Below are 24,661 nucleotides of genomic sequence, written 5' to 3'. Positions count from 1 at the left end.
TACAGTATTCAACTTTTCTAACAAAATTGAATTTAACTGGCAAGAATTTGTTTAATAAATATATACCTGTCGTCGTTCCATATCTGATATAGAGATCGTGAATTGGGAGCATTAGGCGCACAGAGACATGAGCTCCACAATTCCGTCCTCCTCTGCAGGTCTCGCGTTATTTCTCGCGATTTTAAAAACAAATGTTGCCGAATTATTTCCGGAAAGTCAAATTATACTTTAAACAATAGTTCTTTTAGTCACCGCCGCTTTCTCATTTAGATAGTCATATATATTTTTTTAAAGTTTATGGTTCGAAGGTAGTTGATTCCCTCGCCTATTTTTTTGTTTTTAACAATTTAGTAGTAGGGTGTATTCTTAAACGTATACATTGTTATTAGTTAGTGTTCAAATTGTGTCATAACGTAACAAGTGACAACCTTGTCGTAATACAGTACTGCACTTAAGCCGTTTGTTTGCTAGCTTTATTCTAGCATTTTATACATTGGTTCCCTCGCATCTAAAGTGCATTTTAGATCCATACTAAAATTGAACCCCTAACTTTTTGGGTGTATCCAGTTTGTTTGTTTATCTAAAAACGATTAAATCAACCCGTTTTGCATATACCAGCTCAGTAGCCTAGATGGTAAGGCGCCCGCTTTGAGACTGGGAGGTTCGGGTTCGCGCCCCGGCCGAGTCATTCCTAAGACTTAAAAAGTGGTCGGCGGCGCCCTCTCTTGGCTGCGGCTGCATCGGGTCAGATGCAATCGACATTTCGTTCTGTGTACATTGTTACACAGAATGACAATACAAGGAAATTATTATTATTATTATATACAAATCAGACCAGCTGATTCATTCGCTTCCTGCTAGGGAGTAATTCCGCCATTATCCGCCATGGAGAGCCAATGCCGTTTCACAACAACTTTCTTCCTTTTTGAAGCCAGAGCTCATCCAAAGGTAAAAAAAAAGTTTTTTTTTTAATTCTGCTGGCCTGGAGCGTGGCAGTGATGCATCAGGAGAGCAAAAAGGCCTTTGGTTATTTCTTATTGGCTATCCTCCTTTTCCTGGTGGCCAGCATGTCGTAGAATGGATCTCTGCTGATGCTGGCTCTGGGAGAGAAAAAAGGAGAGGAATTAGTAGATCCAAATATTTTCTATGCTACTGTGTTGCACATGCCAAAGACGGTGAGTAATTCATGAGTATATTGTGCTGCAAAAGAGCATGTTATCATTTCTGCAGCTCAAGTTGTCGTCTTTGGAGCTAGACGTGTCAATGCTAAGTGGATTGTCGCACCATTAGAGAGCACAGCGGGTCTGTAATACTATTTTCCTTCCATCATATAACCACTCATCCGCTTATACCGTAGACCCCGGGATACGGCGTGCCCGCCTTACGGCGTTTTTACTTTACAGGGTGGAATAAGGTTATCCACCCCTCTTTACGGCATTTTGCCCATTTATCCACATCAAGAACAAATTATTGTATCTGCCCATAAACTACATAATTTTATCTAAATTACTTGTCCAAGACGCCTGTCTGCTATTGGTAAACGGTACATTAAATGCTGGTCTTCTATTGGTTTGCCTCACGGCTTCAAGAAGATACCGATGTGCTGTCGGCTGAACTCCCTCCCAGACTGCCCCTCTTTTCGAATCTCATGTGCTTTGTAAAGACTTTACAATATTTATTTATTTGTACTGTTATTACTGGCTATGGGATCCAAGGTTCAAAGTCAGCGATGAGAAGAAATGCAAAGTACCCACACAAATGGCTTCATTTTCTCATTTACATGGCTAGGACTAACTGGTGATAGGGACTATTATTTAAAAAAAAAGGAGGCTATAATAGCCAGAATGTGTTGTAAGGGCATGACAGTCTTTGCAAGATTTGAAATCTGTTTAATTTTTAATCTTTGGTTGCTGTCTCCTTCCCCCTTTGCATCTGCCAGCTACTCCACTGGACCAGCTGAATTCAAGTCACACCAAAGGTAAAACACAAATTCAGTTTTCTTTTATATGTAGGTTTAATCATTACAGTGGATGAGTGGTTAGCACATCTGCTCCACAGTTCTGAGGTTTAAGGTTTAAGTCATGCAACCAGCCTCCTTACACGGAGCATCCACGTTCTCCCCTTGCCTGTGTGACTATCCTCTGAGCACCTCAGTTTACTCCTACATTCCATAAAAATGCATTGCAGGCTGATTGGGAGGTCCGAATTGTCCCAAGGTATGAGTGAGTGTATAAATGGTTTTCTGTTTGAGGGTATTCCCTGCCCACTGCTCGATGACAGCCATGAAGGACTTCAGTACCCCAGCAATCCTCAAGAGGATAAGTGGATCAGAAAATGAATGGTTGTACGGTATATTCATTTTTACTGTTATTTAAACATTTGTACATACGTATATGTATGTAGCGCTTACTATTTACTATTATGTTTATTACCCGAAAGCAAATTGAGGGTGGTGATAACATTTTAGTTTGGGATCTCTCTCTCTCTCTCTCTATATATATATATATATACAACCAACCTAAAAAGAACAGATACATCTCACTGAGTTTAACTACTTCTGTGTGTCTGTCTGTTTCTTTGTTTGTGAATATCTGTCCATCCAAGAAAATAGGGAAGGAGTATAGTCATGGCCACTGTCTTTGACAGGCAGTCAGGTATATACCCCAAATGTGAAAACTGCTAAGAAAAAGCTGACTCAGCATTTCTTTTGCTGACTCAGCTGCTTTCCCAAAGAGACATTCCACTCTCTTAGGCCAGAACAAGTTCGTCCAGGGTTACAATCTTTTGCAAGCAATCAGGTAGGTCACTTTATAGGTGAATAATCCTGTCAAAAAGGGAAATGCCACCAAAGTAATGGTTTTGCGTCTCAATGCAGGTGATACTCTAATGGGTAAAACTTCCAGTTTTTTATTTAGGGTATGAGGCTTAAGTTACAAATTAGCATAGGATTCTATCCACCGCTATACGGCAATTTCACTTTGCGATTCCCGCTTCAGAACGGATCTATGTCATATGACAGGGCTATAATGAGTCACCAACTTCTAAAGATTTTTTCAATTTTTGGGAGAGAAAGCAGAGTCCTGTTATCAAGCCCAGTTGTGTGTGTTTGCCTCACTCAAAGGGAAGTGAGCTTATCCCACAAAGCAGACGCGCTTTGGTGCGTTATCCGTGTGGAAGTGTGAGAAAATGCATTCCCGTGAGCTGCACATTTCCATTGTATCATCGTCAAGGTCAGCGGTGAGAAGCCGACACATGGCTAAGTGCCCCCTCCCTCCTTCCCCCTAGTGTAAATGGACCCACTTGATGGATTTGATCCATTCCTCCTTCTCTTCGGGCGTGGGGGCTGATATCCTGTAAACCACGTGGTTGCCCTCCACCACGCGTCCGTCTGCTTCCGTTTTGCAGGCCTTGATGACCTGGCCTTTGTGGTTGGGGTTGTAGAGTTCGAAGCAGTTCTGGAGAGGGGGTGGTAGTGAAAAAAAGGCTAAAAAATGTCAAGAATTAGGACGTGTGTTTCCTTACCGGTTTCCTGGGCTCATCTACTTCTCGGATGCTCAGGTTCTCCAAAGGAATGATCCCACGTGGCTCTTTATCCTGGAAATAAATGTTAGCATTGGTATTTGAACATTTACAATTAAGTACTACCTATCATTTAATTATGTTTTAATTTCCTCTGTCTACATATGTTGCTTCACCTTTGAAGCTGAGAGTTACTTATTTAGTGCGAAAGACCCTTCTGAAGTCACTGTTATGTTATTACTAAAAAAAAAAATCCCAGAATAACAAAACGCGCCATTGGAAGCAAAAATCACAAAACAGATTCCTCTAATTTTGTGCAATCCCCCTAAAACAAAACAATGATTGTAATTGACAGCTGAAGTTGACTTTTTTTTCCACATAATTTCGTTGGTTATATAGTGTAGTCTTCATCATGCTTGTTTTAAAGGCAAAAGGCCCTTGGTTTGAATCCCCAGTGGAACCAATAATATCGACCCTATACTTCTAAATAAAAGTAAACGGAAAAACATACAGTATCTACTTACTGTGGTGTATTCGAAGTAATAGAGGCAGTTGTCGGTGAGAATGAACCATCTCCTCTTCCACGTCTTCACTCTGCCGCCTAACGATAGCAAAAAAAAAAGGCTCTTGGGATTCTGTCCGACCCAAAATATTATATTATTGTTAATGTTTCTCCATACCAAGCTTGAGGAGCCACCCTTCTCTGTCCGGGTTGAAGAAGGTGTGCGTCAGATCATTGCCGTCATCCTCCGGAATTTTAAACGGCTCATTTTTTATGCTGTCGTAAAGATTCTGTAGAAAAAACAGTCGTGAAGGAGGAAAGTCCGCGTGGGAAAGAGCAATTTGTGACACGTTGGACCCCCGAATATCTCCTCACCCTGAGAAGCTCCTCGGGCAAGTCGCCCCCTTCGTTGATTCCTCTGTTCATGGAGATGAAACGCTCCACGGGAGGCTTATCTCGGACGTTGGGGTTGTGCAGGCTTGTGTTTAGCATGATGACGGCAAACGATAGCACGTAGCATGTGTCTGGAAGGAGTGAAGAACCTTTTTGTCGTATCAAATGTATTTAGGTGACATGTTTATGTCCAGAGGTAGTTATCTCTAAACTAAGCTAACTAGTCTACACATACCTAACATTTTTTCATGTCTGGATAGATGGTTGGTTATTAATCTAGCTAGTTCACAGATAGCTATACCTGTATGGATAGGTAGAGAATGGATGGCTAGGTAGAGGGGTGGATAGGCAGACAGACTGACAGAAAGAGACATACAGACAGACAGGTATATTGATGACATAGTAAGAGATGGCGAAATAGTGAGATGGATTGAGAAATTATAGATAAGTATATGAATAGATAGAGGGAGTGTAAAAAGACAGAGAGAAAGGGATAGAGATGGATAGAGCGAGATGGAGAGAGAAAGAAACAGACAGAGATGGATATGGCAACAAAAAGATGGGCAAATATAGCGAGAGTGCAAAACACATTGAAAGAGAAAGAAAGACAAAGAGGGACTGAGAGATTGAGATAGTAGATGGATAGATAAATAAATACATAAATAATAGAATAGATTGATAGAGGGTTGTGAGACTGAGAAAGAGAAATAGAGAGAGAGATAAATTGATAAATAAAAATAGATGAGATAAAGATTGAAGGAGGGATAAAATACATGGAAGGATCGATCATTAGAAAGAGGGATGGTGAGACAGAGACCGAGAGAGATAGGATGAGATATGGATAGAAAGAGGGATAAAAAATTATCTAAATATACACTGGAGATCAAAATTAGAACAACTTATAAAAAAGAAGAACAACTCATAAAATCTTTTAATAATTTAGAATTAATACCTTCTTCACTGTTCCATGATGAAATGACATTTTTTTAAAATCTATATCACGGCACTACAACACTTTTTTCACAAAATGACAAAGTATTTCACCCCCAAAAATATTTTTCAGAAAACGCACCGATCAAAATTAAAGAACACACTGTTCAAAATTCGAGAACAACATTAACTTTGGTGCGGAAAAAAATGTCTGAAGGTTACAACCGCTGCAATTTGTAAGAAGTGTACAGGCCTTTGCTGTCATTGACTTCAGCAGGGGATATCATCAATATCTTGCAAAGCTTTTGTGTTATTTTGTTCCATTCTTCTTTCAGCCCGCTCCACAGTTTGGTGATTGTATTGGGTTTCTTGACCATAATTCTGTCAACAAGGATTTTCCAGAGGTTCTCATTGGGTTGATATCAGGACTGTGGGTAGGCCATGTCATTAATTCAATGTTTTCACCTTTAAGTAAATCATTTACCCATTTTGCTGTGTGACACAGGCACAACTCCCGCTGCAGAAAATATGCCCAAAACCATGACACTTCCTCCTCAACCTTTCAGTGACTTGTTTACACACTGGGTTTCGCCTTTCTCCAATGTGTCACTGAACATAATGCCTCCCATCAGGCCCAAATAGATTACATTTTCTTTTATCACTAAAGTGAACTCTGGACCAGTTCTCCTCAGCAAAGCTTAGTGTATTTTTTATTTTTTTATTTAGTCAATTAAAGGTTTGATCACAGCAGTGTGGGATTTCAGTACAAATGCTCTTAAACGGTGAGACACTGTATGGCGAGACAGATCCTTACCATGTTGAGTACTGAACTGGCAAGCAATTCCAGCTGCAGTGTGGAACTGATTACCCATTTCTCTTTCGTGGACGACTAGCTTTCTTGGGCGACTTGAGTAAGTTTGTAGTTTTGTAAAGATTCAATATTCTTGAAATGACTGATTTGGAACGATCAACTTATCTTGCTGTGGCTGATAGAGTCATCCCTTTCGTTTTTATCTGGACAACTTGCTTACTTTAGGACAGCCCACCATCTTGCACAGTCAGAATTCCAGTTAAATGGGGGCTGACGGATCAAGGAGATCAAGAAAATTAGCACAATGTGCTGAATTCTTACCATTGGGTGGGAGGCACCTGAAAGTGTTCTCTAATTTTAATCGGTGCATTTTTGGCAAAATACAGTTTTGTTGTTGAAATGCCTTATCTAGTTTGTGAAAAAGTGTTGTAGTAGCTTGGTATAGACAAAACAAAGTCTAGTTACACTGTTAAGCAGTAAAGATGGTATTTTTTCAGAAATAATAAATTGTTTGTAAATTGTTCTCTAATTTTGATCGCCACTGTAGATGTTTTTTCCCTCAATCTGTTTGATGATTTAAGACTGCGCACCTCTTGCAGCTTTTAAAGATGCTTTAACCTTTTAAGACCATGCTTACATATTCCCTTTCATGATTGCACACCAAACAAGAGCTTAGGTCTCAAGAGACTTCCTCTAAAAGTTGTTTTTGTGTCTGACCTGTCGACTGGAAGACGCCAGGGTTGCACTGGCAGTAGCGCGACGCGAAGGCCTCCATCATGCGGTCGATCTTCTGAGCTTCACCCGGCAGGCGGAAACTCCACAGAAACTGCCTGTGATGCAAACGGAAAGAAGATTCAGTCAGGACGCATCCGCTGACGTTTTTTCTTGTTTCCAATCTGACCGTAGTGCCTGAACCAGGTTGAGGTCGGCAAACTCGTGAAGTTCCACGAAAGCCTGCAGCACTTTGATGTTGAAGTCGTCCCTGGTGAGAAAAAACAGACGCCTTCCATTACAGGAAAGGAAAACAGGTGTGGAAATGCGGCTTGGCTCAGCGTTCCTGTGGTGATGACTTGTTTATTCCAACAAGATGCCGAGGTAGCGTGTGGAAGCAATTTTTAGAGCTGGCCAATCCCCCCCAAAACATTCTGCGTTTAGGCCAGGTTAATGAAAAACGGACACATTCAAAACCACACGCCCATTTGCGGTCTGTTCTGTGGTAAAACTTGTCCTCACATATTTTAGAATAGTGCAAAAATAATGCCACTTTAATGAAAACAGGTGATATATATATACTGGACTGTCTCAGAAAATTAGAATATTGTGATAAAGTTCTTTATTTTCTGTAATGCAAATAAAAAAACAAAAATGTCATACATTCTGGATTCATTACACATCAACTGAACTATTTCAAGCCTTTTATTATTTGAATATTGCTGAATTTGGCTTACAGCTTAAGAAAACTCAAAAATCCTATCTCAAAATATTAGAATATCTTGAAAAAGTATACAAGTAGGCTATTCAACTAATCACCTGAATCATCTAATTAACTTGAAACACCTTGCGAGGGTTTCCTGAGCCTTAAAAACACTCAGCTTGGTTCAGGAAACTAAATCACTGCTGATCTGACTGCTGTCCAGAGGACCATCATTGATACCCTCCATCAGGAGGGTAAGACACAAAAGGAAAATTCTCAAAGAGCAGGCTGTTCACAGAGTGCAGTTTCAAAGCATATCCACAAAAAGTCTGTTGGAAGGGAAAAATGTGGCCGGAAACGCTGCACAACCAAGAGAGATGACCGCAGCCTTAACAAAATTGTGAAGAAGAGCCGCTTCCAGAATTTGAGGGAGCTTCAAAGACAGTGGGCTGAAGCTGGAGTCCAGGTATCAAAAGCCACAGTTCACAGACGTGTCCGGGAAATGGGCTACAATAGCCGTATTCCCATGGTCAAGCCACTTCTGAACTCAAGACAACGGAAGAAGCGTCTGACTTGGGCTATGGAGAAGAAGCACTGGACAGTTGCAGAGTGGTCCAAAGTCCTCTTTTCAGACGAAAGCAAGTTTTGCATTTCATTTGGAAGTCAAGGCGCCAGAGTCTGGAGAAAGGCTGGAGAAGAGCAAAATCCAAGTTGCTTGAAATCCAGTGTGAAGTTCCCACAGTCAGCAATGGTTTGGGGAGCCATGTCAGCTGCTGGTGTTGGTCCACTGTGTTTCATCAAGTCCAGAGTAAATGCAACCGTGTACCAAGAGATTTTAGAGCACTACATGCTTCCATCTGCTGAAAAGCTCTATGGAGATGAGGATTTCATTTTCCAGCATGATCTGGCACCTGCCCACAGTGCCAAAACCACCAGTAACTGGTGCACTGACCATGGCATCACTGTCCTTGATTGGCCTGCTAATTTCCCTGACCTGAACCCCATCGAGAATTTGTGGGGTATAGTTAAGAAGAAGATGAAAGACACCAGACCTACAAATGCAAATGAGCTGAAGGCCGCTATCGAAGCATCCTGGGCATCAATAACACCTCAGCAATGCCACAGGCTGATTGCCTCCATGCCACGCCGGATTGATGCAGTAATCCGTGCAAAAGGATTCCCAACCAAGTACTGAGTGCATCAATGGACATTTTCAAATGTTTGATTTAGTTTTGCTGTTATAAAATTATTTTTTTACTTGGTCTGAGGAAGTATTCTAATATTTTGAGATAGGATTTTTGAGTTTTTTTCAGCTGTAAGCCAAAATCAGCAATATTCAAATAATAAAAGGCTTGAAATAGTTCAGTTGATGTGTAATGAATCCAGAATGTATGACATTTTTGTTTTTTTAATTGCATTACAGAAAATAAAGAACTTTATCACAATATTCTAATTTTCTGAGACAGTCCAGTATATATATATATATATATATATATATATATATATATATATATATATATATATATATATATATATATATATATATATATATTGGGGGGGGGGTTGTTTATCCCATCCAAAGCAAGTTGCACACCGGATGTAGCATTATTGGGTGGTCAAAAAATGATGTGACTATGCACACCCACCACCTTTTTCCTCCAACCCCCGATATTCTTTGTCTGACCCAAAGGTAGGCAAGAAAGGATTTCGCATCAAACCGTTTGGTGCTGGGTATATATATAATTGTGACATGCTATGAAAACGATTCCTGATCATTTAAATGAGATGGTTTTCTTGAAACCGGGTTTATGGATCACTATTTTCATTATTGCTACAGAATTTCTTCCCCTGTTCCCCTTTCCTAAGACTGCGAGGGCTATTGTCAAGAATGTCGTTTATTCTTTCGTTCGTTTCAATTTTCCTTGTTGGGTAAAAACATAGTTTGTTAAAACCAAACACATGCATTATTTATGTGTCTCTCTTATCTTGCTTCTGGACTGACCAATCAGTATCCATATGAAACGGAAACATTGATTATTTAAAGCTAAAATTAAAATATGTTTAAAGTTTTACTTCCGTGAGCACTACCTGCTGGCCAAATCGGTACCCACCAAATTAGATTCGGAATTAAATAAATATCATTTATAACAGAAACTGACGTAGCTATCGTTCTGTTTTAGGAGGGTAATTGAAAAAAAACTAACAGAAGTCTCACGTAAGTTCCTCGGCAACGTTTTTCTCACCGTTCACCAAGATAGTCTCCGATTACAGTCTTATTGAGACCTTCGCCTTTATACAGGAACTGAGAGATGTCGTTTGGAGTGTGCTGAAGTAGGTCGTTCTCCAGGAGGAACTGGATTCCCTGCAGAGCATGAAAGGGGATAAGTCATTCTTGAAAAGTAAAACGATTGAGAAGGTAGAGCCCCTGAAGCATGAAATTGAGAGAGGAAATACCTTTTTAGGGTCCATGTTGAACTTCTTCCGACCCATTCCAATCTGTTTGTTTCTTTGGGATGTTTTACTAAGAGATACATGAAAAAATAATGGATCACTACCAAGCCTGTTGGACATCAAATAAATATAAAAGCCGACCTGGTGATGAGTGTTTTACCTCTCGCCGACGCACGTCAGCTGCTCGATTTCCGTCATGACTTCGGCGATCTCGTACTTCAACCTCTGTAGGACCGAATCGTTTGATGCAGAAGACAAATTCAGTTTATAGCTTATCAATTATCAATAAGAGGAAAATGTTAGATTAAGCAATATTATTCCAATTTGAGTTATACAGTAGACACCTGCTATGCGGTGACCCCAAACTACGACAGTTTCACATTATGGTGTGGAACAGGAGGTTTTTTCTGCATTTCTTTACGGCATTTCCCCCACTATACCACACCAACAAATTATTTTGTGTTTCCAACCTATTTAATTCAAACTTTGCATTTTTTTTGTAATGTGGTTACATCTTTAGATACTTGTCAGCTATTGGTTGGCATCATATAAACTACTGGTCTGCTATTGGCTTGCTTCACGGCGTCAGGAAAAAGCTGATATGCTATCGGCTGAACTAACTCCCACAATGCCATGTGTCTCCTCTTTCAGTTCAGGATCTCATGTGCTTTGTAAAGATCTTTGCTTTGGGTCTGAGGCTTCCAGCAATGCTAAAGGGACAAGCAAACATTGGGGGTTTAGCTTATGAGCATAGGTTTCGCCCACTTAATGGCTATTTCAGTTTGCGTTCCCCACCTCAGAACGAATTGATGATATATCTTGGGGGTCAACTGTATTCTCAGAACAGTTAGTCCAAAATGGGTCATAAAGGAACCAAACTAACCTTTTGATCCTAAAAACAAACCTCCAGGCCAGCTAGATACATCCCAACTTTGGTCACATTTGACCGGTTATAGATAGGTGTCATTTTGAAACAACCTCGAATTTTTGTGTTGCGAATTTTCAATCAAACCAGGGATAGCTAAACTGCTGAAGGTCCCAAATTCAACTTTCTGGATTCAACCAGTATCTCGATCCCTGTGTCCAAGGTCTACAATTGACAACCAACTTGAAATTACACCAACTGAAATTGGTCAAAAGGTTCTACTCTCGAGTCAACCCAAATCCGATTTTCAAACCCTGTTTGCTCAAAATAGAATCCAGTCTTCACCAAATTCAAAATAACATGTGGCGGATCGCAATGGAAATCATTGAACTGAGGCTTAAAGGACATGAACCAAGTGCCCACCCACCTCAATGTCGTCAAGAAGCTCCCTCTTCCTGCGCCGGATGTTGCACAGCTCGTCCCTCTCCTCCAGGGAGAGATCCTCAGGAACTGAAACGCATGATGGAGCAAACACAACATCTCAACGGTAGTCCCTTCTCGTTCTATAGTGCACACGATATGCCGAGATCAAAAGGCAAATCGAGGGGAGGGCGGAGTGAGAATCCTATCTGGCACCTCGGAGAGGCGGGAAAAAAAAACGTGTTTTTCTACAGATCATTGCTGCTTCGCAGTTTCGCCTCGTTTCAAAGCAGCCAAGCAATGTGTTATCATCTTAATTAACCGGAGAAGCAGGCAAAAGGCTTTTAATTAATCCACTTCAAAGCGCCTTGGCCCACTCGGCCCTGCGGATAATTCTATTAATAAAATCCGTCCAGATTAGGTTGCGCTGGATTCTGAGATTTAACTACCAACTCCAGGAAAAATACCAGAAAGCAGAAGAGATGAAGTAACTTCTCAATCTCAATCAAGCCCACCAAGGCACGAGAAATAGCCTTAGGCTTACGTGGGGCTAACGTCGGAAATAACATCACCAAGTTTTTCCTTACCACACTTAAATAGCATCTTAAAAATTTTGCATTACATCAGTAAATATCAACGGCAAGTGGGTCGAATTTGAGCACATTTAGATTTGTGTATGTTTTTATTTAACGGGGATAACGCACATATTTCGCACAAACCAGATTTATCTATAAACTCATTTTCATCTAGTTCCTCGGAAGAACACAAAGACCAAATCTAAAAGGGAAAAAAAGAGTAACACAAAAAATACACAAAAGAAAACACAAAAACAAGGTTAACAAAATAGACAAAACACACAAAACAAAGAAAACTAAAGCAGAGAAGCACAACAGGTATAAAAAACAAAATAAAACAGGCAAAAACAAAACATACAAAACAAAGTAGAGGAACATAAAAGGAAAAAAAAAGACAAGTAAAACAAAATAAAATACAAAAAAACAAACCGGCAAAAACACTAAACAAAACTAAAGCAAAAAATCAAACAAAACAAAATGGACAAAATCACAAAAACAAATATGTAAAAGAAAACACACATAATTAAACACACAAAACAAAGCACAGCAGAGGAACACAAAAGACAATAACCACAATGCAACCAAACAAAACAAACTAAACTGGATACACAAAGTGAAACAGACAAAATCATAAAACAAAACATAACAGAGGAAAGCTTAACTGGGGACCACAGAAGAAAAAACCCCAAAACTAAACGAAAAGAAATAAGCAAAAGAAAAAAAAGCAAAATACAAGTTGATAGTTGCTGGTGTCAATATTTGCTGTCATTTTATTAATTTATTTCTCAAGTAAAAAGAAAAAATAGCAGTTACTCTTTGCAGAGGATAAATAATAGAAACCTTTCAGTTTAAGTCGTGTAAATTATGTCTTGTCTTCTTTTAAAATGCATTTCTCGGAAAACCAACGGCCAACTCTGGATGTTAGTATTTAGTCCCTGTTAGGATCAAGCTAGCAGAGCAAAACATAGAAAAGGGCATTTAAATTTTTTGAACAAGGAAGCCTTTCGAATGGGGCACGCCTGAGGCCCTACATTAGCTAATGAACTTATGTCGACTGCAACAACGGCACGCGCGATTACGATCCCGATTCCTTCCAAATCGAATCAATGGCAGACGTCATAAAAGCCGCCATTATCCCCTTGACCAGATCTTACGAGTCTTTCCCAACTCGTAAATCGAAAAGCCCTCGCTTCTTTGCGCTGACAGTTAATCTTGTTTCAAAATGGCGCAGGGCTGGTCCGCTAATTCAAATAACGGTGACCTTCCATGATTCATTTCTTAATTGGGTTTCTTTGGAAAGCAGAGAAGAAGTCATTTGGCAGGGCTGTATTCTTTTTTTTAATTCCTTCAATTTATGATCATGTGATTCATTCAATCTAGGGTTGGCAAAAGTTAAAGCTTTAACTCTGTTTTGCAGCTTTTAAAGCCTGCATTAACTCAAGAGTTGCTGCTTTAAAGCTTTGAGATTTCATTCAAACTGTTCCAAATGGATTATATTTGAGTTAAAGTTTAAAAGCTTACATTTTTCAACAGAGCTATCATTAATAATGTGATAAAATAGGCCTGTAACATAAAATAAAAAAGAGTATTGACTCAAGAGTTAAAACTGCTGTTAATTTTTGAGCTCAAAGTGGTCGAAAGCTTTTAGTTTCAAGTTAAAGCTTTAAAGCTTTAACTTTAGCAGCATTAAACAGGAAAAAAGCCTGTAACACAATATATAAAAGTACAGTATGAAGTCAAGAGTTAAGTCTGTTACCAAAACTTAGAGATTTGAGTTGAAACCACTCTGAAGCTTTTACATTTGAGTTAAATCTTTATAGCACTGATAACTGCTAATTTTCTAAAAATTAATAAGCCCATAACACAGAATAAAAAGTGCACGATTAACCCTAGCGTTAAGGCTGCGCTAAATCATTGGGAATTTAAGATTAAGCCACTCTAAAGCTTTTACTTTAGAGTTAAAGCCTAACTTTAACAGCACAACAGACCCAGCCATCCATTATCTGCATCGCATATCCTCAGTAGGGTCGCGGGGGTGCTGGAGCCTATCCCAGCTATCTTTGGGCAGTGGGCAGGGGACACCCTGAACTGGTTGCCAGACAGTCACAGGGCACACAGATACGGACAACTCACTCGCTCATTCACACCAAGGGACAATTTGAACCGACCAATCAACCTTAGATGCATGTTTTTGGAATGTGGGAGAAAACCGGAGTGCCCGGAGGAAACCCACGCAAGCACGGGGAGAACATGCAAACTCCGTACAGGAAGATTCCATCCCATGACCTCAGAACTGTGCCGCAGACGCGCTTTACCACTCAGCTGCCGTGCCACCCGCACCACAAACCATTAACAGAAAATTTGAAATAACAGTAATAACTCAAGAGGTAAAACTGTTTTAAAACCAAACCTCTATAAAGCCTTTACTTTGAGCATAAACCTTAGTAAAACTACAATTCAAGTTCTTATCAAATATGGCTTTACACAAAAGATAAAAGAAAAGTATTAACTCAAGAATTAAATCTGATTTTAATCTTAAGGATCTCTGTTCAAACCACTCTAAAGCTTTGACTTTTGAATTAAAGCCTTGACCTTAACAGCGCTATAATTAATTTTTGGGGATAAATAAGCCTGTACAACAAAAAGTTAAAGTATTAATTCAAGAATTTCAGTTCAGACTGCTAAAGCATTTACATTTGAGTTAAAGCTTTAACTTTAACAGCACTAAAATTCATCAATAAAACAAGCCTGTAACCGAAATATACACATTTAGAATTAACTCAAAAGTGAAAACTGCTTTAAAATTTCGAGTTTTGAGTTATAACCGGTCTGAAACTTTCACCTTTGAATTAAAGCTTTAAAGCATTAATTTTAATACCACTAACATTCATTTTTTGATAATAAAAGCCAGTAACACACACACACACACAATAAAGTACGGTACAGTGGGTTGAGGGGACCCAGAGGATTTAACATCCATCATGTGTCCGACCATCGTAATCTCACCCCCACCCCAAAAAAACCCCAAATCCCACAAAATTTGCTACTAGGAGTAAATCCCCCGAAACTGCCCCCCCAAGCAAGACCACCAACAGCTTTAACTGCTTTGCTCTACACCCCAAAATCTTCACTCGACAACTTTTACCAAGGAAATCTTCACATAAATTCTTTTTTCACTTCGTTTCTACATTTTTTTTTTGCCATTCACCTCGAAAAAAAGAAATCTTGCATAGTGTCTTGCGATTTCTTTTTCGCACTTTAGTGCCCTCTAGTGACTGTTTTACAAATTTAGAAATGTTTTTCTTAACCGGATGAGTCGGGACCCATAAGTGGGTCGAGGACCATTGCCTTGACAAAATAATGCTATAAAGAAGAAGAAACGAAGGGTTAATTACACTCCTTAACAGTAGATGGCGATCATGCCCTGCTCTATGTCTTCCTCCTGTTCGGTCAATCGATGCCTTTGAGAGGGGCCACATCTCATAATATTGTGATATTGTTGGTTTTATTTCCGTTTTTCTGTCCATCGTATTGTGTCCCAAGAAGGTTTGTGATGAAGTGAAGTAAACGTGGAAAACAGGGAGAACAACAATCGAGTCGAAGAAGGAAATTATTTTGCAAAATATGGCAATGATATACGAGTGCCTGCCATTGAAAGTCTTGTAGAAACAGTACCGGTAAATGGTTTTAAAACATTATTTTTTAGCTTATTACTAGTATAATGACCTTTATTGAATACATAGTTTAAAAAGTATTGATTTTTAGGGACACGCTTTATGAATATTTAGAATTTATTTCAGTATGTGGCTGTTTAAAGCAGTTTTATGTGCGATGTAGGCTTATATGCGGTACTTGAAGTTTTTTAGGTTTTGCTGGACATTTTGTGAAATAAGGTGAATATATTCTACTATCTCTGCTTTAAACTGCAAAATCCTTTCATTGGATGAATTTAAATGTGGAATCGGTACCAGTATCGATAAGCCCCCTGAAGGATTCTATACATTTTTACTATAAAGGATTTTATACGATTAAATACAAGTTACATTTATTGAGTGTAAAGAAGATTTTCACTGAGAGGGCTTCAGGTCACGCTGATCCGAATGCGGAATGTTTTGTCTAGCTCTGTTGATAACAGGACTCTGACGCAGGTGGCAGGCATTGTTTGGAGAAGTTGTGTTGATAAGCGCTCTGCTGTTATGAGTTTTCAGACATCGGGATGCTCTTCTCCGAGATGGTGGGGCAACGTAGGGGGCTTTCATTGGCACAACCATGGGAGGAGCCGGCACACCAGCTTGCGGAAAAAACGTGGGCAGAGGAATAAAGGAAGAAGATCGAGAGAGGAGGCTTGACGGAGACTCGAGCGACACTAATTCGGCTAATTCGGCCATATATTCGATGGAGTTCACTTAGCTAAGTTGTTTATGAAATTAAATCTGCCTCCGTGTGGAAATGCCGGTCTCTTGTCCATATTTTCCCATTAAGAAACGAGCGCGCATTGTTAGGAGAATGTAGGTTGTGTTTGGTTAATGGAGTCAGATAACTAATTCGAACAATTTGGTAAACGGTACAATTTAAAAATTTAAAATCTAACACCCCCAAGAAAGGAATACATTATCGCTCTGAAAAGAAATTCTTGTTTTAAGGATGTCTTTCCATGTTTTACAATAAAATCAAGTTAAAAATAGTGCAAAATACAATAAACTTTATGAATGAATTTGCAACACATATTAAATAATATTAATAAACATATCATATTAAAAGGAAAAAGACATGGGTTGCTACGTGGGAGTGGATTTAAAAATGCTTCCCGGACAATTATTAAGCGACTTAGCGCACTGTAATGCTTCGGAGGGAAAAAAAGAAAACAAGTGGGTGTAATCTAAAAGCCCCTCGTTGCTTTCCTACACACTGCAAATCCAGCTGCCGCTAATCCTGCGAACTGCCCCCTCCAAGCCCAGTGCCTCGTCGTGTGCCGCAGGTGCCTGCACTTCAAAAGAGGAATCTAGAAGTGCGTGGACTTGTTTTTTTTGTATATTATTTAATTTATTTTTTTTAATACCCTACATGGCAGTTTACTTTTAATAGCGGCGCCTCGTCGTTAACCTCGAAAGCCAGCACGTCAAAAGAGAAAGGTAGAAGAGCAAAGACAGGATATTTGATATTTTTGTAATCTATATATTTTTTTAATTTCTAAGAGGCTATTTCAAGCATTCAAACAAGACTTATAGCGAGTGCCTCGTTGTCAGCCATGGGTGCATGCACATCAAAAGAGGAAGGTAGAAGACCAAAGACGGGATTATTTTTCATAATCATCCAATTTATTATTTTAAATTTGAGTATTCAAAAGAGGTTAACTTCTGATAGGAAGTGCCTCGTCGTCAGCCACGGGTGCATGCACATAAAAGAGGACTGTATAAAAGCAAGAACGGGATTTTAAGGGGAATTATTACGATTGTTTCATTTCACGTGACACATTCTTTAACAAGCATTTGGATAGTGCTTGGCTGCGTACAGAGCAGGGGTGTCAAACATGCAGCCCATGGGCTCAATCAGGCCCGCCAAGGGTTTAATCTGGCCTGCAAGACAACATTGAAAGAAGCACAAGAGAAAAAGAGCTGCTATTTGAAAAGTTCACTTAATGTTACCAAAGCTAGACGCCACTATCTAAGGAAATGTGGCTGTATTTTGTTGTGTCTTTTCTTTCTCTCTCACTCTTTTTCTCTATCTTTCTCTTCAATTCTTTCTTTTTTTCTCTTTCTCCCTCTTTCTTTCCCTCTCTCTTGCCTTCACTTTTCTGCTTATCTTTCTGTCTCTCTTTCTTTCTCCTTTCTTTCTTGCGGTGTCTCTCAGTTTCACTCTCTCTTTCTTTCTCTCTCTCTCTGTCTTTCTTTTCTGTCACTCTTTAGCTCTATCTTATTTCTTTCTCCTTACCTTCTTCTTTTCTTTCTCCTTCCCTTCTTTCTTTCTTCTTTCTCTTTCTTTCTCTTTCTTTCTCTCCCTCTCTTTCTTCACTCCCTCTCTCTTTTTTCTTTCCTTCTTTCTGTCTCTCTTTCTGTCTCTCTTTCTCGCTCTCTCTTTCTCCACTCCCTCTCTCTTTCATTTAATTAGTTCCTTCTCTCTCTTTCCCTCTCTCTCTCTCTCTCCCTTTCTCTTTCTCTCTTTCATCAAGTAGTCCGGCCCCTGTGAGAATGTTTTTTCTACCATGTGGGCCCTGAGCAAATTTGAGTTTGACTTCCCTGGTATAGGGAGTGGCCCGTCGTCCATCATGAGAGCACGCATGTCAAACAGAAGACTTAATCGCGTGCGAGGAAAAATTTGGGGAGCTTCAATTTTGTTTTTAACTACTCTTGAGAGGAAGCGGGGCTCAAAGAAGCCGATTGCTGGTTAATCTGCGTTTTTTGTGGGGGACGGGGGACCTCATGCTGGCATTTGTCACGGGGGTGGTCCCCACACCACATCTGCTCAGCATCAGGGCTTCTATAATATCCGCGGACGGGTTTTGCCGTCTTATGCCAAAATAATCATCAAGTCAGGATTTGGTCATCCTGGGAATGAAAAATGAGGCTGTCTTTTGTTTTTCTGGCATCCAACATTTTTGTTCCTGATCTCTCGAGAATTTTCGGAATGTTTTTTTTTTATTTATCCAATTTCTCGTAGAAGGATTGATATAAATCTGTAAAAAAAAATAGAATGAATTTAACCTAGATTAATTGAGATTAACTCCAGAATTGGGGTGAGGGGTTACCGAAATGAAAGATCTAAATCTATGAGCGGCTCTGGAAGGAACGCATCTTGTGGGCCGAAAAGGTTCCAAAATCTGTAGAATTACTTTCTTACTCTTACTCTTACTTTCATACTCTTTTTTTGTCTTCTGGAAATTATTTTGAATTAATTATTGATTATTTTTGAATACTAAAAAATATTTTCATATGTCATATTTTGGAATCGAATGTTTCTGTTTCGTTTTATCTTGTTATGCATCGAAGGAACCCCGCCCCCCTTGCCCCTACAAAAACAAAAAAATTCTACAGTCAATCAAAAGAATTGACTGCACAAACTGCTAAAGCCTAGTCCGAGATCATACACTTTCCTCCCGATTATTCAGTAATATATGATATGTATGTCTTGTAATTATTTCTTTATTGTGTTTTGGGTAGACATTTTATCAAAATCTCTTTCTTCATTAATTCACAGATTTTATCGATAAATGACTTTCATGTTTTGTTCTTTTAGCTCTAGCTAGTGTTTCTAGCATGTTTAGTCGGCCCTGTGTTGATGACTTTGAATTTCAAAGCTCCTACTAAACCTCCTAATTCTGTTTCTGTACACTTTCCGAAACAGATTATTTTGTTTGTAAATACATCCTTATCTAAAATCTTGTGTCGTTGTCCTTTTTTCTTTTGGTGATCTGACGTGTTCCAGCTTGTCCCCTTTCATGTTTTGTTCATTTAGATCTACCTACCTATGCAACTGTATGGTTGCCTTGGATGGGCTCCAGCGCCCCCGCGACCCTACTGAGGAAAAGCGGCACAGAAAATGGATAGATGGAAAGATGATGTAGTTGGTCATGTGTTCAAGTACCCTTAATGTCTTTGTATTCTGAAGATCCTTGTGAACTTCCTTGTTCTGTTTCGGCGCGATATTTAATCCTGATTCTTTTTTTGTATATAAATAAATTTCTAGCATCGTGCGTCGTTGTTCCTTTTTTAGTTGGTATTCTGAGATATTCTGCCTTGTATTTCTTTCATGTTTTGTTCATTTATAGCTATCTAGTGTTCTTTAGGATGCATAGTCAAGCCTGTGTTCGTGTCGCTCTTATGTTTTTGAATTTTGGATCCTTGAAAATGTCCATGTTCTATTTCTCTACACTACCCAAAACCGATTCTCTTTTTTGTAAATAAATCCGTTTCTAATATCTTGTGTCATTATTCCTTTTTCAGTTGGTTTCTGACCTGCCTTGCCTTCTCTTTCATGTTTTGTTCATTTAGACTTAGGTAGAAGATGCCCGGTCGAGCCTGTGTTCGTATGTTCTTCGATGATTTTGAATCCTGAAGATCCTAGTAAACTTCCTTGTTCTGTTCTGTACATTGTCAATATCGATTCTATTTCTGTCAACAAATCCTTTACTAAAATCTTGTTTTTGTGTCTTCGTTTATGGGATCGCCTTCTCCCTTGGGACTAGCGATAAATCCCGGCGAGAGGCAAGAGCCGGCAAATCCATCCCGTCCACCTACTCACACTTTTACGCACTCTTCCCATGGTGACGGTAACATTCGGCCAAGCTTTCCCGGCCTCTCTTAATCAGCTCCATATGTAGTCTCCTCTCTCAGCTCTTAATAGAAAAGTCCTTTATTTTACAAGCTCCCACTCACTCTCAAGCACATACCAGATATTTTAATCCTTTACTGTTGCATCACAAAGCTTATAAGCATAAAAGCAATTCTCTGTCTTTACAAAACTGTGCCAAAATTTTCCTTCTTAATAGTTGGAGACAGGCGATATGAAGATGTTATAGAAGGACTTAAAGCTCTTTTGGCGCCAACTGCCTCGGGTTCCGATTGGCTCCCTGTCACTATTTGAACCCATTCCTGTCAATCCCCTGTTGTCAGTCCTCAGTGTATACTTGGCAAGCGTTTTTCGACCCTGACTCCCACCTGTCCCGTTTTTGCTCCCGTTTATCTCCGGCTACGACCTGTTTTGATCCTGACCACGTCTGCTCTCCCATCCCGACTTACGAGCTCTTTTTGTCCGTGGTTACGTCTACTCTCCCGTTCTGGCTTACAACTCATTTCCGAACCCGACCACGCCTTGCTCTCCCAGTCCCGCCCGGCTACCGACCAGTTTTTCCATCCCTACGGAAGATCCACTTCTGTGTTCAGATCACAATCCAAGTACGAGAGCGACTTGCTTCCCACGTCCAGCGAACACCGGATCGTGGGCGCAGCCCTTCCTCGTTCCTTCAAATAAAACTTGTGGTACGCTACGCAATTGGGTCCTGTTTCTGTTCTGGTCTTGATAGAATTAACTATCCTACAAATGTGCATTTTTTTGGAACACTTAAAGGTCATTTTAAATTAATATTAGGGTCACCTGAGCTGGTATTATTATTATTATTATATATTATTATACCTTAAGGAATCTGACATCATTGTCGGCCATCTTACAGCAACAAAAAACAAAAATCTTGTGAAAGAGAAGAAGAAAAAGAGAAGAAAAACTGTTTTTTGGTCAATTTGATGCTCCGTAGTTTGGATTCTTCCGTGTGCCTTTTAGCACTCGTTTGCAGTTGCACTAAACAATCCAGTGACATCCAGTGGTCAAATAATTTACTCTGTCCATTTAACCAAGATCATGATTATAAAAATTTGAAAGTTGGTTATTCTATTGTTCTGGAAGTCAAGGCCAATGATCTGTTTCTTATTTATTTTTAATGATGAATATATATTACAAAGGACTTGTTCCTCTCTCAGAATTGGAATTGACCAGAAAAGATCACCATTGTGATTTTCTAAGAAATTTGACCGATGAGCCTAATTAGCCTATGACTGATTATACATGTAAACGCCAGTGCCCGATTTTCAAGGAAGATATTTTCAAAATTATCTAAGTTCCACACCCAATAATTCCAAGTTAATTGGTAAATAATAAAAAACAACAGCAACAAATTTACAATATAGTAATAACATAGTATTAACGTGATTAGGGTATTTCAGAAATGTACAAAAGTGCTTGATACAAAAACGAGAAATAAATACATATTTAAAAAATGATCAATGAAGTGGTTTGAATAAAATCCGAGATGTACAGGAATGTGACATATTTTTGTGCATCAGATGACGGTTTCTTTTCCCCAGGCGTGCCAACCTTAACCGCGCCCCCCCCCCCCCCCCCCCATTCCCTCAACCAAATGAAGGTGTTAAGTCACGACCGTGCGAGCAGCAGAGCGAGAGTCACGCTTGGCATTAGTTTAACATTTATGGTAAGTTATCTGAATAAATCATTGGGGAAAGAGGGGCCATGTTTGGAGTGAGGGGGCGGGGGGGCTCATGTTTCCTGTCTGATCACAACTAGCTATCTGACAGCTCGTCACATGATCGACGCTGACAACAACGGTTTGCTTTGAAAAGTTTGTGGAGTGTGTTTTCAGTGCAAGGGAACTATGTCGGGACCATTTTAGGAAGTTCATTTGCAATCGATTAAATTAATAACAAATGACTTTGATTAAAAAGAAGCGATTTTCCCCTATTTGAGGAGCGAATGTACGTTTGTTCGGGGAGGTTGCGGGTGTCAAAAATATGGCCCCCCACCCACCATTCTGGTAACATTGGGCACAAATGAATAAACAAGGGGCAAGAAATATATTTTAAAAATGTAGTGTCATGGTTTAACTTTTGGAAATATTACATTTTGCATTTTTTTATTTTGCACATCTGGTTAGCTGCTCCTCTTGCACTCTTTGCACTACTGTATAATACTATACAAAGCTATAATTATTTAGCATATTATTAGTACTTCAATACTCTAACTCAGTACAACATTTATTATATCTGTACATTCAAGGAAACTGTGCGGGTCAGATGTATCGACATTTCGTTCTGTATACACGTGTACAAGAATGACAAAGTATATCTGAATCTGAATCTCTGAATCTGATTAATAAATATTTTCTGAATGTATAAATTATGACAAATTTCTCCTCTTTTTATTCGGAATGTTGGAATGAGATATTTTCCTGTGGGTCGCCACAAAAACCTAGGTTTCGCTGGACACTTCTGAAGTCAGAATGAGGGGAGCTGCTTCTCCAGGGCCAGGAGTTGGCTGCATTCCATCCCCGTGCATTAGGGTAAGTTTGCGCATAAATAAATGAGGCATTGAAATCCTCCAGATGTCCATCCATACATTTTCTGCACCGCTTAACCTTACCAGGGTCACGGGGGTGCTAGAGCCCATTCCAGCTGTCTTTGGACAGTGAGCAGGGGAGATCGCAACCTGGTCACCAGCCAGTCGCAGGGACACAGAGAGATAATTGAAGGCAGACAATTAGAACCTACCAATCACCCTACATGCATGTTTTTGGGATGGAGAGAACATGCAAGCTCCACGCAGGGAGGGTGTTGGCTGGAATTGAACCCTGGACTTCTGCACTGTGGGCTGACATGCTATCCACTCACTACTGCTCTGCCTCCAGATGCGTGGGTAGTCATTTCTCCTGACACACTTTTTCCCACTACCGTATTTGATGTTGTATTATGTGTTAGTACTTAATGGATGAATAATAAACGTGATCGACTCGTTTTAGTTTTGCTTATTAAATATACATATGTTAATCCTCATGACCCCAGAGAGGATGAGTGGTCCAGAAAATGGATGGATATATGTTAACAACGTTACACTACATGGTTAAGAGTTTATTATGCTTTCTTTGTCTCTGATTTGAATCTGAACGATGAGAGTCGCTTCAATTGGGCTAGGAGTCGGCTGTATTCCATTCTGGCAAATTAGGCTTAGTGGTGTGTTCAATTCCTGAAAAAGTCACCACATATGTTGGTTGTGATGTCTCCTGAAACACCTTTTCCTACTGCTGTATTTCTTTGCTAACTGGAATGAGGGGAACCACTTGTTTTGGGTTGTTAGTCAGCTGCATTGCATCCTAGAGAGAATTCAATGAATTTGGTGTTCAATCTACTAAGTTATTTTAAACCCTAAAGCAATCATTAATCATTAATGTTACACCACATGATTGAGATATCTAAGTTTTTGTCTGCCTCGGTGAGTCCAATTTAGCTTTGATTTGAATCTGATTTGAGGTGGAGCCGCTTCTATTGGGCCAGGAGTCGGCTGCATTCCATCCCAGCGAATAAGGGTTTGTCTGTGCAAAAAAACTGTGCATTTCAAAAAAGAAGTGGAGTGTTCATTTTATGATTGTAGACTAAAACAAAGGAGTTAATTTCAACACAAAAACCGTTTCCTCTCACCTATCGGTTACAAATATCCAGATGTGTTGGTATTGATTTTTCCTGCCACACTTTTCCCTGCTACTGTATTTGTTCACCAGAATGAGGGGAGCCGCTTCCATTGGCCCAGGAGTCGGCTGCATTCCATCTTAGTGAATTATTTTTAGTTTTGCAAACTATTATGCATGAAAAATATAAGCATGGTGTTCAACTCTTAAGAAAGTCCTTGGATGTATTGGTAGTGATTTTTTTCAGTGTTTATTTTCTATCGAATGACATTTACTGGCACAGGATTTCATCAGCCATCTACAAAGGAGAAAGAGCTTTAGCTTATCTCATGCTGACTCCAAATAGAAGATAAAGACCTTTTAGATTTTTGATTGTGATCATTTGTTTTGAAAGGACATTGCAGTGAGGAAATTGACAGTTGTTGTTCATTGTAACGAATATGCCGGTGAGTCAGTAGAAGAAAAGACGAAAGTCATCCTTACCGTGATTCTCGTCCTCCATAGTGATAGGACAGACACGAGGTGTGTCCAAGCTAACCCACGCAAATCAAAAGATAATAATAATAATAAACGTCCCCTTCTTTATTTAGATTTTGCTTACACCTCTCCCCTCTTTTACAAGCCGCAGCGAGACTGTAAGACGCAGAAAATGGCGAAAATGTATAAAAATGCAGCGTGTCACTGGCTCGAAAATATCGATCAGATTCTTAATCGCGAGAAAGGACATAAAAAATGGAAAAATGTCCCCGCGATGAGAGCGTTCTCCTCTCTTGTCCGTCTCATCCTGCGCGAGTGCGTGTCCTCGCTCGCTTTAGCTTC

General features: G+C 39.6%; 1 protein-coding gene and 1 long non-coding RNA gene across 4 annotated transcripts; one reads left to right on the top strand and one right to left on the bottom strand.

The window, feature by feature from the left end:
• The first annotated feature begins 820 nt into the window (after positions 1 to 820).
• LOC148347217 (uncharacterized) lies at positions 821 to 19,420 on the top strand. 3 transcript variants are annotated; one of them, XR_015848006.1, is made up of 6 exons: positions 821 to 948; positions 1,940 to 1,978; positions 7,062 to 7,183; positions 9,750 to 9,784; positions 9,869 to 9,985; positions 19,333 to 19,420. It is a non-coding gene; the product is annotated as an uncharacterized LOC148347217 (long non-coding RNA). The 3 variants fall into 3 exon arrangements; XR_015848005.1 differs by lacking the exon at positions 19,333 to 19,420 and having other exon boundaries at positions 9,869 to 10,160; XR_015848007.1 differs by lacking the exon at positions 19,333 to 19,420 and having other exon boundaries at positions 833 to 1,175; positions 9,869 to 10,160.
• LOC148347216 (cytohesin-3-like) lies at positions 827 to 24,661 on the bottom strand. The gene is made up of 13 exons (XM_088323638.1): positions 24,326 to 24,661; positions 11,313 to 11,395; positions 10,181 to 10,245; positions 10,024 to 10,090; positions 9,813 to 9,931; positions 7,057 to 7,137; positions 6,873 to 6,985; positions 4,397 to 4,545; positions 4,200 to 4,311; positions 4,044 to 4,120; positions 3,523 to 3,594; positions 3,301 to 3,455; positions 827 to 1,100 (listed from the first exon to the last, which is right to left on the bottom strand). Exons 1-13 carry the CDS (start codon positions 24,342 to 24,344, stop codon positions 1,028 to 1,030), a joined length of 1,185 nt encoding a protein of 394 aa, XP_088179764.1. The 5' UTR covers positions 24,345 to 24,661; the 3' UTR covers positions 827 to 1,027.

The sequence above is a fragment of the Urocampus carinirostris genome, chromosome 19 (assembly GCF_059441175.1).
Source record: "Urocampus carinirostris isolate Australia breed hairy pipefish chromosome 19, RoL_Ucar_1.0, whole genome shotgun sequence".
NCBI classification, from domain to species: Eukaryota; Metazoa; Chordata; class Actinopteri; order Syngnathiformes; family Syngnathidae; genus Urocampus; species Urocampus carinirostris.
Note: the sequence above shows the minus strand (reverse complement) of the source record. Positions and strands in the feature narration are given on the sequence as shown.